This window comes from Xenopus tropicalis, chromosome 4 (assembly GCF_000004195.4).
Source record: "Xenopus tropicalis strain Nigerian chromosome 4, UCB_Xtro_10.0, whole genome shotgun sequence".
Classification (NCBI taxonomy): Eukaryota; Metazoa; Chordata; class Amphibia; order Anura; family Pipidae; genus Xenopus; species Xenopus tropicalis.
This window is the reverse complement of record NC_030680.2, coordinates 139,421,687-139,435,600: the sequence shown is the minus strand read 5'-3', so window position 1 is coordinate 139,435,600 and position 13,914 is coordinate 139,421,687. Positions and strand designations below refer to the sequence as shown.

At 41.9% G+C, this 13,914-nt stretch overlaps 1 protein-coding gene across 3 annotated transcripts in view; it reads left to right on the top strand.

The window, feature by feature from the left end:
* Positions 1 to 12,860, top strand: part of ccdc51 (coiled-coil domain containing 51) — a 30,179-nt gene extending 17,319 nt beyond the window's left edge. For 2 of the 3 annotated variants that reach the window (XM_012960634.3, XM_012960633.3), the window contains 3 exons: positions 5,448 to 5,788; positions 6,592 to 6,756; positions 11,311 to 12,860. In XM_012960634.3, coding sequence (XP_012816088.1) covers positions 5,474 to 5,788; positions 6,592 to 6,756; positions 11,311 to 12,072 — 1,242 coding nt within the window. In that variant the 5' untranslated portion in view covers positions 5,448 to 5,473 and the 3' untranslated portion in view covers positions 12,073 to 12,860. 3 annotated transcript variants of the gene reach the window in all.
* The last annotated feature ends 1,054 nt before the right edge of the window (positions 12,861 to 13,914 follow it).

The window sequence follows — 13,914 nt, the reverse complement described above, 5'->3', positions numbered from 1 at the left end:
TGTGAGCTCATGTTGGCATATAGTGAATGTGTTAATACTCATTGAAAATATGTTTTGTTAGATTTCATTTTTATAACTATGTTGTAAATAGTTGTATATTATCTAAGTGGTATACACAAGACTAGGGGTCCTCAAACTTCTTTACCAAGGGGCCAGTTCAATGGCCCCTCAGACTGTTTGGGGGTCGGACCACAACCACCCCCCCCGTCAAACTATGACCCACTCCTGCATTTTCTTCCGCAAGTGCCCTCCCCCGGCTGCCTGGTGAGTCCTCCCTCTGTCCTACCTTTTCCAGCTCCCCCCCCACTCCGTCCGTCTTCCCAACTCCTCCCTCCTACTTAACGCTGAGTCCTCGCGCTGTCCGTCCTCCCTCGCAGCTCCCCCGTCCTGCTCCCCACTGAGTCCTCTCGCTGCCAGGGGTGAGGACACAGCGGGGGGCCGGGTAAATTGCCATCCCACCGGCGACTTACATTTTCGCTGGTGGGATGGTAGTTCGGGGAGATTAGTCGCCCGTGACAAGGGAGATTTGTCGCGGGCGACTTATCTCCCCATGTGCCAGAGCCCTAACAGCTGGCGAGGTAATGTAGAAGTCAGTGGGAACTGTCCATATACGAAATACGAAATGTAAATATCTGCACCTATGTGTAGTTACATAAACAAAACTTCCAAATAAAAAAATGTAACTAACTTACGTGCAAAAAATTTTTTGGACCAAAACCTATTTATTTATATGTATTGGTAACATTATTGCCAAGTAATAGCTGGTTCACAAATGTTGGAACAAAGCTGAGGCTTCACTAAATTCTGGAATTATTTCTACATTTGGTTGTATTTCCGTATAATTGAGACATGCTAATTAATGCAAGAGATTTGAATTTCTTGTTAACAGGCTTGTTCTTGGCTTTTTTGTTTGTCTTTTTTCAATGAAGTTTGGATTTAGATCAGGTTCAGTATAAACCAAATCTACTGTGAGCAGTTTGGTATTCAACAGAAACCTTCTTTACCTTCATTTTAACCATAAATTGATTCCATATTGTGATAATATTATATCCAAATAGTTATGTACCCCCATATCTGTTAGGGTAGGGCCACACAGGGTTGGAGCGGTCTGACCTAGACAGCCTACCTGGATCTACAAGCAGTTGTTTTTTATCAATCTTTGGGAAAAACCTAGTTTATGGCACACATTAATGATTATTATGCAATAACATGGGATGTTCCATTTCTTTCACATTGTGCATGGAGTAAGACACTATGCCAGCGGTTCTCAACCTATGGGTCGGGACGCATTTGGGGATCATACGACCCTTTCACAGGAGTCACCTAAGGCCATTAGAAAACACATATTTCCGATGGTCTTAGGAATAATTTTATGGTTGGGGGTCACCACAACACGAGGAACTGTATTAAAGGGTTGCGGCATTAGGAATGTTGAGAGCCAATGCACTAGGCCCTTAGGCTTCTGTCAGTAAGGGCAATATGTAGATTTATAGAAAGATGTTTCATTGTTTTCCATGATGCAGTTTATCTATAGTCAACCCTAGCAGCACACAGAATTATATTTTTGACCTTTATGCTATGTGTGCTTTATACCTTCACCTTTTCATCATGTCTCACCAGCAATATATTCCAAACGGAAAAGAGTTGGATACAGTAGATCTCTATAACAATAAGAAATGAAACATATGTAGAAATGTGAGTGAATATTCAAAGAGCGTCATATAAAAACTGGGCAAATCTGCACCTGGCCAGTAACTCTTGGCAACCAATCAGGTATTTGCTTTCATTACTCAACCTGCAACTGGATGAAAAAGGTTTATCACTGATTGGTTGCTACAGGTTAAAGGAGAAGTAAAGAAACTAAGTAAGCTTTACCAGAAAGGTCTATGTAAATACAGCCATAAGCACTCACAGAAACGCTGCACTGACTTCTCTGTCAAAAGAAACAGGATTTGTTGTCTCTGTTTTCCTGTGCCAGAGTCTGCGCAGCTCTCTCCTCCCTCCTGCTCCCCCCCCTTAGGAATGTGTGATCTGAGCCAATCAGCAGGAAGCTTCCTCATAGTCTTACACACTGAGCATGTACACGGGTCTTGGTCTTGGTGCAGGAGCGAGGCATTATGGGAACTTTCTTTACAGAGCACAGCATTTTTTTTTCCTATGAGGCTTCTGATCATCTGAATGGGAGAAATATGGGGAGACTTAAGGACGCTTTTGATAGAACTGAAGGTATGCCTGCAGCTTGAGATTAACTCTCTATTAGTCTTTGCCTACTGTATCAGGATTCCCATTCAGAAGAATAGTAGGTATGATCGGCACAGTTCACCCTGAGAGGATGGAGGCAAATATAGAACCATACAGGTCATTTGTCCTTAGTCTTACCTCTTAGGCAATCGGTGGTCTTTTCTAATTGCATTGACCTCATGTGTATGTTTGCTTGTGTGTGAGGTTAAAGGACAAGAAAAGGTTAGTTCAATGAGGAAAGCCAAAAGGCACCCATTGTTGAATTAAATCTGCAAGTTTTTACTTGGAAGTACTTATTTTTGTAAAAAATACACAGATTTAAGTATGATTCAAAGCACTGCACTGACAACTTGCTTATATTTCCTTGTGTACTTTGGGGTTTAAACCTTCTGGATAATACTATACTAATACTATATTCTACACACTGTGTTTTGGGAAGGGTTAAAAGAAATTTAGGAGCCAAATTTTGGAGATTTGCCCCCAAACTGAGGCCAAACCCTGTTTGAATGCTGCCCATAACGTATACCCAGTACAACACCAAGAGATTTCATACCAGAGTTTTTAGAAGCATGTCCCATCAGCCAAGGCCGTGGAGTCAGTACATAAATCCTTCGGTTTTGATATACTATATAATATATATATATATAGATGTTTTTAATATACTAATGTATTTTCCACGTTGAACACAGCATACAGGGCATTTCATTGAGCCGCAGCTCAGCAATGTTAAAGCTGTATGAAGATGGTGCCTGCTTTTGGGAACAAACCAAGGAACTACTGGCTAGGGAGCTGGCACACTGCCCTATTGGCCACCCAAGCCTGGCACTGCCAACAGGAATGAGGATACTGTTCAAGTTTGGCTCTAAATCTATAACTATGTCCTTGTGGCTTTTTATTTATTATTAAAGAAACTACAAACATTCCCTAAACCTACAGTTTAAACTGAATTACACACTAGTGAAACAACTACACACTGGGTTTTATTAGGGCTATTATCTGGGAAATAGGATATTGTAACATATTGTATTTTTTTTTATGACAATTTAATTTTATTTTTGCTGACATCAACTCCAGGTACCCAAAATTGCTTCCGACTCCACAACTCTGCCACAAGCAGAATGTTACAGTAACTTGTGTTTCTCCTGCAGTGTGTCCAATAGGCTGTAGATTACAGCAAAAGCTACAGTATATATCACTCCAGCAAGGGCGCTACTGCAGCAGTATGTCCCACCAGCATTACATACTACCAACCATATGTCTCCCTTGAAATATATGCTACAGCAGTGATCCCCAACCAGCAGCTCAGGGGCAACATGTTGCTCCCCAACCCCTTGGGTGTTGCTCTCAGTGCCCCAAACCAGGTAGTTATTTTTGAATTCCTGACTTGGGGGCAAGTTTTGGTTGAATAAAAACAAGATTTCCTACCAAATAAAGCCCCTGTAAGCTGATAGGGTGCATAGAGGCCCCTAATAGCCAATCACAGCCCTTATTTGGCTCCTCCATTAACTTTTATGGTGCTTGTGTTGCTCTCCAAGTCTTTTTTCATTTGACTGTGGCTCACGAGTAAGAAAGGTTGGGGATCCCTGTGCTACAGTATGCTATCCAGGATTCAGCCTTTTTCGGCAGGATTAGGATCTGGCTGAATCCAAGTGCATGGCCGAGCCAAATCCTTAAAATCACATGACAATTGGTCATGTGAACACGGACGTAAAAAAATGTTCTATTTATTTCTTCTATTTAACCCTTCAGTTGCCTAAATTGCATATGCAAAGTTGAATTTGGTTTAGTGTTCGGAAGAATGTTTTGAAGGATTTGGGGTTCAGTCAAACCCAAAGATAGTGGATTTGGTTCATCCCTACCTGCTCATTCCAAACCAAGGGACTTAATTGAGTTGGGCCTCCCTTTACTGCTGCAACAGCCTTCACTTCTCTGGGATGGGCTTGCACTAGATGCGCACTAGGGAGGTCAGGCTAGCAGCTGGTGCCTCAGATTGGCTGATATCAGGGCTCTGTGAAACCAGTCAAGTTTTTCTACTCCCATTCTGTACAGACCTTGATTTGTGCTGGAACAGGGAAGAACCTTTCCCAAACTGACTCTACAAAGAAGGAAGCACAGAATTATCAAGAATGCCGTTGCATTGTGTAGTATTAATGGTTACTTTTATTGACACCCTGGGGCCCAAGACAATTATTACTTTGCCACAAAAGTGGCGTCCGCTAAACCCAGACTCATCCATCAGACTTCCAGTAGGTGAAGCACATTTCATTCTGAAGAACACATTTCTCTGCTCCTGACTCCTTCAGCTAGTGACTGGTATATTTCTTCAGCAAGATGTCCCACCATATAATGCTATATACATATCCCATCATCAGCTATTAGTAAACCATGAGGGGGGGATAAAGTAAAGGTGTTACCAGGAATAAAATGTGCCCGATGGGGACAGTTTTGCACCAATGCACATTTTATAATATATAAATATAATATATAATATAATATATAAATTTCTTGCTGAAAAATGCAGGCTTATATGGCATTCCGGAACTAAGTGCCTGCTGGTGCTAAGCAGTATTTTGTGTATCATGGTCATCTTGAGCCACACCTGCCCAGTACTGCTCAAGCCCCCCCTCCCAAGGGTGCAGCCCCACAGTTTGGAAACCACTGCTGTAAGGAATATGTGTATATGGAGACCCTTCCATCCCTAATGGCATATATATCATAAATCATTATTGTAAATCCTGCAGGGCAGGCAGCACTAATACCATGGGTATAGTAAAAACCCAAAGATAAAATCTACCACCTAACATGCTCAGCATCATATCGCGAGTTTCTTTACTGCTTTCCTCCACCTCAGCTGGTCATTAATTAAAAGGTTGAACTTGAACGGTGTGTCAACCTCATTAATGATTTTTCTGTGTTAATGTTTAATAGCTTCAATTTTGGCAAAACCTCAGACAATGGGCTGGGAATCATATGTTTAGGGACTTCTCAATACAGGGTTACAGCACTGCTAGTACTATACTTTGGGTTGCCCATGTCACCATTAGGTGATTTAGGGGGTTGATGAAATAGCATAGCAGGATGTTTATGATGCCAGCAGGCTGACTTTTCCTTCTGTGTGTACTCAGAATAATACACATTTATTAATGGAAAACTACCAGTTTATGTTTAAATGAACAGCTTTCTCTCTCTCTCTCTCTTTGCGACAGCCAACAAGCTCACAGGCAGGAGTACGATGAGGCCCATTTGTACTGTTTACATTTTGAATGGATGCCTCAAAGCAAATCCTCACTGCCGTTTTGTGCAACACTTTGGCCTGAACCAGCTGAGAATCAGAACATACTGCGCCCCTGCTAATAAACAGCCAGATTCAAAACTCCAAGCCCAGAATCCAGTTGTGAGTCCGTTGGAAAGATGGCAAGCAGCAGGGAGAACCATAGGAAGAAATACCATGAAGAGCGTCTCCGCCACTGCGAAGAACTGGTGGGACCGATACGAAGAGTTTGTGGGCCTAGTGGAAGTCAGAGATGCCCAAGGGAAAGTGACGGAGGTAATGTTCCTCAGGCCTCGGGGTGGTCTCATTCCAAAAGAAAATGTGCCAGAAAACAAGGAGCAATGTGTAAATATTTTGCTGCTGCTGTGCTGTTTTTTCCCCAAGGACCACGCGTCAAAAGGGCCAGTAACTAGTGATGTGCAGGTTGACATTTTGTTGACCTGACCCTAACCTGCCAGCTCCCAGACTATACCTGGCAAGGCACCTATATTTATAGTCAGCGGATCTGGCTGACTACTTTGAGACTCAAAATGTAACAGAAGTCAACTGCCCTCAGCCTGCCTTCAGCCTGTATCTTCCCAATCCCACAATTCCCTGCACATGTGATTTCAATAAGGAAAGGGACATCAAAGTGCAATGCATTGTGGGTTATGTAGTTCCTGCATGCTGTCTAAACTGTGGAGAAGTAGTGTGACATCAGTGTTTTAGTCCCTCCTCCCCTGCCAGGATTTCAAATGATGCAGAAAGAGAAGAACTGTTTTGCAGCTGGATATATATATTTAGGTATATAAGTGGTTTCTGTGTTGTGTGGGGCTCCCAGAGTTCCCCTTTAACTAGACTCCACAGTAAAATCATTTTGGGGCCTAAAGCACTTTACAGAAGTTTATTTATGTTGTGTTTATGTATTGAAATTACACAGCATTTAGCAAACCCTCTACACTCCTGGCCCCCCAGCAGGCATAGGGTACACTTCCCCCCACTGTCATACCCCTGGTCACCTGCTTTTAGATTGACCTGTAATGCATCACAGAATAAGTATTTGCAATAGCTGTAATGTTGCCTTCTGCTCTATACGCCAGGCTGAGAGAGATTTCATGGTGGCCCGTGGCATAGTACGAGAATCCAGGGAAAATGTGGAAGCCCAGCAGATAAAACTAAAGGAGGTACGAGATCGTCTGGACCGGGTTTCCCGCGAGGACATTCAGTATTTGGAATTGGCAACTTTGGAGCACAAGTTGCTGCAGGTATGGAGTAAGGCCATTGATCTGTATATGGAAAATTCTCAGTAATTTAACAAAGCATAGAAGGAGGATAAAACATTGTATTTGACCACCTTAAGTTTCTTAGTCAGTGGTCTCTTGTGTAGCACCTGGAGGTTTTTGGCAACTTTGAAAAGTTAATACAATGAAGAATGCAGGCTTACACAGGCAGAACTTACTTTGATAAAATGTTCTGCTTGGATTGAGCACTGTAATGGTTAAGCTGAGCTCAGGAGAGGAAGTTTAGAAGAATAAACATGTTTCTCCAGCAGAGTGCTGAGCTAGAGCAGAGATTTTATGGAAACCAGCAGTGCCATCTCTTCATTGGCTGCTAGACTGGAGGGGGTGAACTGAGCATGCTCAGTAAGCCAAGAGCCAATATCAGTTCCTAAGAGAGGTGGGGGCAAGTGGGTCAGAGAATGGCTGTTAACTGATTATTTTTCTTGTGGGGTTTCTACATGTCCTTACATTTCTTAGTTAATGGTCTCTCATGAGGCTTTTGTTTGAGAATATTGCCAGCATATAAAGGGCAACTCTTCATTGATGCCATCTTATATAAAGAGTCTAATCTGTCCTTTCTGAAAACCAATCAGCCTCTGAGTCTTCTTTAATAGTAATTTTTTTTTTTATTTTCCAAACCTCTCCTTTTAATTGAGTAAGTTACAATAGTGCATTAGTTTCTTACCAAGGCTCCGTATCACACCCCTGCCCAAGGGCAAATCCTAGAGAGCAGTGGCGTGAAACCGGGCCTTGGTGAGAAAAAAAGGTAATAAGTCATAGTCACAGCTGAGAGGCAACATACACCTATGGATAGTGTCTTCTCTTGCAGGAATATCCGTATGTATATGTTGGTTTTATATATGCGTGTGTGTAGAGATATATACAGTGGTGTGAAAAACTATTTGCCCCCTTCCTGATTTCTTATTCTTTTGCATGTTTGTCGCACTTAAATGTTTCTGCTCATCAAAAACCGTTAACTATTAGTCAAAGATAACATAATTGAACACAAAATGCAGTTTTTAAATGAAGGTTTACGTTATTAAGGGAGAAAAAAAACTCCAAATCTACATGGCCCTGTGTGAAAAAGTGATTATTAAAAAATAACTTAACTGTGGTTTATCAATTTCAATTTTCAATTTCAATATCAATTTCTGCAGTCACCCCCAGGCCTGATTACTGCCACACCTGTTTCAATCAAGAAATCACTTAAATAGGAGCTACCTGACACAGAGAAGTAGACCAAAAGCACCTCAAAAGCTACACATCATGCCAAGATCCAAAGAAATTGAGGAACAAATGAGAACAAAAGTAATTAAGATCTATCAGTCTGGTAAAGGTTATAAAGCCATTTCTAAAGCTTTGGGACTCCAGCGAACCACAGTGAGAGCCATTATCCACAAATGGCAAAAACATGGAACAGTGGTGAACCTTCCCAGGAGTGGCCGGCCGACCAAAATTACCCCAAGAGCGCAGAGACAACTCATCCGAGAGGCCACAAAAGACCCCAGGACAACATCTAAAGAACTGCAGGCCTCACTTGCCTCAATTAAGGTCAGTGTTCACGACTCCACCATAAGAAAGAGACTGGGCAAAAACGGCCTGCATGGCAGATTTCCAAGGCGCAAACCACTTTTAAGCAAAAAGAACATTATGGCTCGTCTCAATTTTGCTAAAAAACATCTCAATGATTGCCAAGACTTTTGGGAAAATATCTTGTGGACCGACGAGACAAAAGTTGAACTTTTTGGAAGGTGCGTGTCCCGTTACATCTGGCGTAAAAGTAACACAGCATTTCAGAAAAAGAACATCATACCAACAGTAAAATATGGTGGTGGTAGTGTGATGGTCGGGGGTTGTTTTGCTGCTTCAGGACCTGGAAGGCTTGCTGTGATAGATGGAACCATGAATTCTACTGTCTACCAAAAATTCCTGAAGGAGAATGTCCGGCCATCTGTTCGTCAACTCAAGCTGAAGCGATCTTGGGTGCTGCAGCAGGACAATGACCCAAAACACACCAACAAATCCATCTCTGAATGGCTGAAGAAAAACAAAATGAAGACTTTGGAGTGGCCTAGTCAAAGTCCTGACCTGAATCCTATTGAGATGTTGTGGCATGACCTTAAAAAGGCGGTTCATGCTAGAAAACCCTCAAATAAAGCTGAATTACAACAATTCTGCAAAGATGAGTGGGCCAAAATTCCTCCAGCGCGCTGTAAAAGACTCATTGCAAGTTATCGCAAACGCTTGATTGCAGTTATTGCTGCTAAGGGTGGCCCAACCAGTTATTAGGTTCAGGGGGCAATTACTTTTTCACACAGGGCCATGTAGGTTTGGATTTTTTTTCTCCTTAAATAATAAAAACCCTCATTTAAAAACTGCATTTTGTGTTTACTTGTGTGATCTTTGACTAATAGTTAAATGTGTTTGATGATCAGAAACATTTTGTGTGACAAACATGCAAAAGAATAAGAAATCAGGAAGGGGGCAAATAGTTTTTCACACCACTGTATATATAGCTATATATATCTATAGATATACAGTATATAGATATATATAGCTATATATATATATATATATATATATATATATATTATAATGAACAGAGAGGAGTACGCCCTTCACAAAACCAAATTCCCTGGGTGCAGGTAAAACATAAAATGTCAAGAAAGGGTAAGGCGCACACAGGGAACTAATGCAAAGAAAAAAGGTGTTTATTGAAAAGAATTCAACGTTCCAACGTTTTGACCACAGTCTGTGCTCTTCCTCAGGGACAAACCAGGTTTTTTTTTGGTTTGTCCCTGAGGAAGAAGCACAGACCATCATAGGCGGATTTTCAATAAGGCTAGGGGAGGCTAAGCCTCCCCAAACCTGCTCTGGCACCCTAAAAATAAAAAAATAAAATAAAAAAACCTGGCTCTGTTTCTGCGCTGTCCTGCAAATCTTCTTAATGTCCCTGCAAGCTCCGGGTTCTGCTCTAATCAGCTGTGCTCTGATTGGATCTTTCTTCTTGTATATTCTCCAATCAGAGCACAGCTTTCTTGACAGACAGTAAAATTGACCAATCAAGACACAGATGCAGACAGGGATCGGGAAATTTTGCAAACTGCAGAAATGAAGACTTAAAAAAAGAAGAATCTGCAGACTGTAAGTTTACCCATGAACCAGCTTTGAACTTTGCTGCAGTTTTCATCCCACAGGTACTATACCCAGGTACTATACACAGGTACTATACCCAGGTACTATACACAGGTACTATACTGTATATGTTCTAAAGGCTGACCCACTAGCTGGAATTATATTGATTTTTGTCACCTGACATCTATAATATCCCCTACCCTAACAGATGGAGGGTAAGTTAATTTTTCCCCCTGACAAAGCTCATTGTGCTTTTATATATTTGTTATGGTTTTTTACACATTCTATTTTTTTTTACTTTTGTCATTGTTTTTTTCATTTATAGTAAGTTACAGTGGGGCCAATGCTGTGTATCAGTGCCAGTGTTATAGTGCCAGGGCCTGAATATCTGCCCTCAGTACCCACTGCTTCTCACTGTATATAATCTGCTGGGTTTGTATATAAAGACTATGTCTCGCTGTATATAACGTGCCTGGGATGTCAGTACCCGCTGCCTCACTTTCTATAAAGCTAACTTAAACACATCTAATGGGGAGGTTCACTTTTAAGTTAACTTGTAGTATATTATAGAATGGCCTATTCCTAGCAATTTTGCAATTGGTCTTCCTAGTTCATTTTATATAGTTTTTGAATTATTTGCCTTTTGCTTCTGCCTCTTTCCAGCTTTCAAATGAGGGTCACTGACCAAAACGTATTGCTCTGTGAGGCTACAGTTTTATTTTTCCATGCAGGCCCCTTAACTATTCATATTCCCATCTCTTGTTTAAACCACTACCTGGTATATAAGACCCTAGCAACCAGATAGCTGCTGAAATACCAAATGGAGAGCTGCTGAACAAAAAGCTAAATAACCAAAAAACCATTAAAAATAAAAGAGGACCAATTGCAAATTGTCTCAGAATATCAGTGTCTACATCATATTAAAAGTTAATTTAAAGGTGAACTACCCCTTTAACCTAACTGAACACAAATGTATAGAGAACCCCTAACAGAAGTGCACGTATGAATGCTTTTACATCCTAAGCATTTTAGGGTTAAAAAAATCCCCCCCACCCGCACTTTTGCACAGTATCCCTGGGAGTCAGTGGGAACTGCCAGAGGTAGTTGGGAGGTTAATTTTTTACACCAGCAGCGAATCCACTAAGTGTCACATTAGCTGTAGGTCAGTCTGTGTCTGGGCCATCTTTAGCCTCCCCAAACAAAAAAGTCATCCTCCGCCTATGCAGACCATGCTCGAAATGTTGCATTTCTTTTTAATAAACACCTTTTTCTTTGCATTGAGTCCCTGTGTGTGTATATATTATATACATGATAACCGTGGACTTCATAATCAGTGGAACTCTGGGTAAGAACTATAACAGTCAGCCCAAAGGCTAAGCATTATGTTATTCTTTATTTTTCCAGGAGGAGAAGCGACTGAGAGCTTTATATGTCAATGCAGAGGAGAGCGAGCGGGAGAAATTTTCACTGTTCTCTGCCTCGGTGAGGGCGAGCCACGAAAAGGAAAGGACCAGAGCCGAGCGGACTAAGAACTGGTCCATCATTGGCTCAGTGTTGGGTGCACTCATCGGGGTGATGGGTTCCACCTATATTAACAGAATAAGGTTGCAGGAATTAAAGTCGCTGCTGCTAGAAGCGCAGAAGGGACCGGTAAGCTTGCAGGAAGCTATCCACGAGCACGCGTCGGTGCACAAAGGCCAACAAAAGGACCTCGGTGAACTTATAGCCACTTTGAGGAATATGGTGCCTTCAGCTTCCCAGCTGTCTCAGGAACCCCAGGCAAAACCCGGATCCGCCATTAGATTGGACCCAGTGCTGAATGCTGTGAGGGAGCATATGGCATACTCGCAGGAAACTGGGAAACACCTAGCGAGCATCCAGCAGAAATTCGGCAGCTTAGAAAACAGCATTAATAGAATTTCTACTGACCTGCAGAATGTAAAGTCCAGGGTTTCCACCCCGCCCGCTGAGCGAATCCTCTCCTCAGCTGTGCGAGAGAATGACGGGCAGGGAGACAACCTGCAGGGCGTGATGATAGAATTGGCCGAGGCAGAACAGAGGTTGGGCAGTCACATCAACAGGAACTCGCTTTACAGCACTGCTGTCACTTGTACCGTGGTTGCTTTAACGCTGCCTGTTCTGTATGTTTTACTGAAAGGAAATTAGACTTCACTCTAGAGAGCCGGAATAATAATAAAGGAAATAGTGTGCGTTATTCTTAATTTGGAACTCTTAAATTTTAAATGCTTAGAATTTAGTTGCAACTGCCTCTACAGAAGATCTAATTTTATAATTATTATTGCCCCACCTCTGATGTAATCACACTAACAGGCACAGTTCTGTTCTGGAACCATTCCAAACCAGCTGCAAGGTAGTTATTGAGGAGGAATGTAGCTGATATGGCTCACATTGATTGGAGGAAGATTGAAGACGATTTTGCTATGTTTCACATGAACAATACATCATTTGTTCTCCTCGTATCTGGGTTCCTTCAACACTCCAAAACATACAGACAGGTTGACTGATAATAATATTGGCCCTAGTGTGTGTGACTGTGATATGAACTTTAGATTGTAAGCTCCGCTCAGGCAGAAATTGATGGGAATGATTAACAATCTCTGTAAAGCCCTGTGGAATATGTTGACACTATGGAAATAAATAATATTATAATATTAATTGCTGGGTAAAACAAGGGTACTCCTGTGTTTGAGGAAAGTAATCCCAGCATGCTTTGCTTTCCTGATAAACAAATATGCAGATTCATCAAGCTCCCTGGGAACAGCAAGTTATGCCGATACATCCGACTGAAAATTTATAGGAAAATAAACATGAACAAGACAAGGACAACATAGAGCTCTCCAGTAATTGTACTAAGTTGCAGCTTCTCTGTAAGTAATTTGTGATTCTGGTCATGCCAAGCAAATTAAGTCATAGTAAAAACTATTTGAAAAATCTGCTGTTGATGGGTAGTTGTTTTAATGGGGGAATGCAGTTAAGCTGGCCATAGACCAAAGAATTGGCCTCCCATCTACTTGGGCCGATCTAATCATTTGTCCCTGAAACTTTGGATCAGGTCTTACTGTAGGTCTGTGCAGAGTTGCCAATAAGCTCCTCGCCTAATCGTATTTTCTAGATAATTGTCTGTTTTGCAGCCAGATATTGGTCAAACAGGTTGTTAGAAGGGCCCCATACAGAGGCTCATAAGCTGCTGATTCAATGCCCATGTTGACAGATTTTTTTGACCTTTATAAGGCCATGTTTACATCCACCCATGATATCAATAGTTTATAGTCGACCAGTGTTTACTACATGCAAAATCAAATGACCTAAAGCTGACATAATTATTGCTGCACAGTGACATGATTGTATTTCGGTTGCCCCCCCCCTCTCTTTGTTTCACGCACAGGGCAGTCTCACAGAATAGAGGGCTAGCTCCTTCTCCCCTTACTCTGCCCTGGATTAAGACTCTAGTGTGTGGCAGTAGGCTGGAGGTAATAAACAGCCCCTCTAGGTACAGACCCCTGGGTACTTATGTAGAAATATGGCCTCCACTATTGGTTCTCAGCCCTTGTCCATTTTCCTTCATTCACTTGGGAGGGCTGAGTAGAGAACTGAATAAAAGAAAGAGACAAGGTAGTAACCGGTTTGGTCCGAGTATCTACTGGTGGGTTCCAGTTTGGAAACATTTTTAATAGCTCCTATTTCCACTATAAAGCCATATAACCTCTGTACCACTGTGTCCCATTGATAGTATATTAGGTTCTCTTGGGGGCCCTAGGAGGCCCAGTCTGTCACTGGATGGTAACTTCTGTTGGGTATTAATGGGAGACTGTTTCCGTGACTGACCGTGACTGTCTAATGCATGCATTGGGGGCAAGTATTTGTGGAGCGCAGCACATTGCCCTCACAACCATCGCCCTCTTATAACACACAATATTACAGAACATTACTAACCTAAAGGGTTAAAATCTTATCTCAGCTCTTAAACGTCTCTTAGGTCTGAGCTTA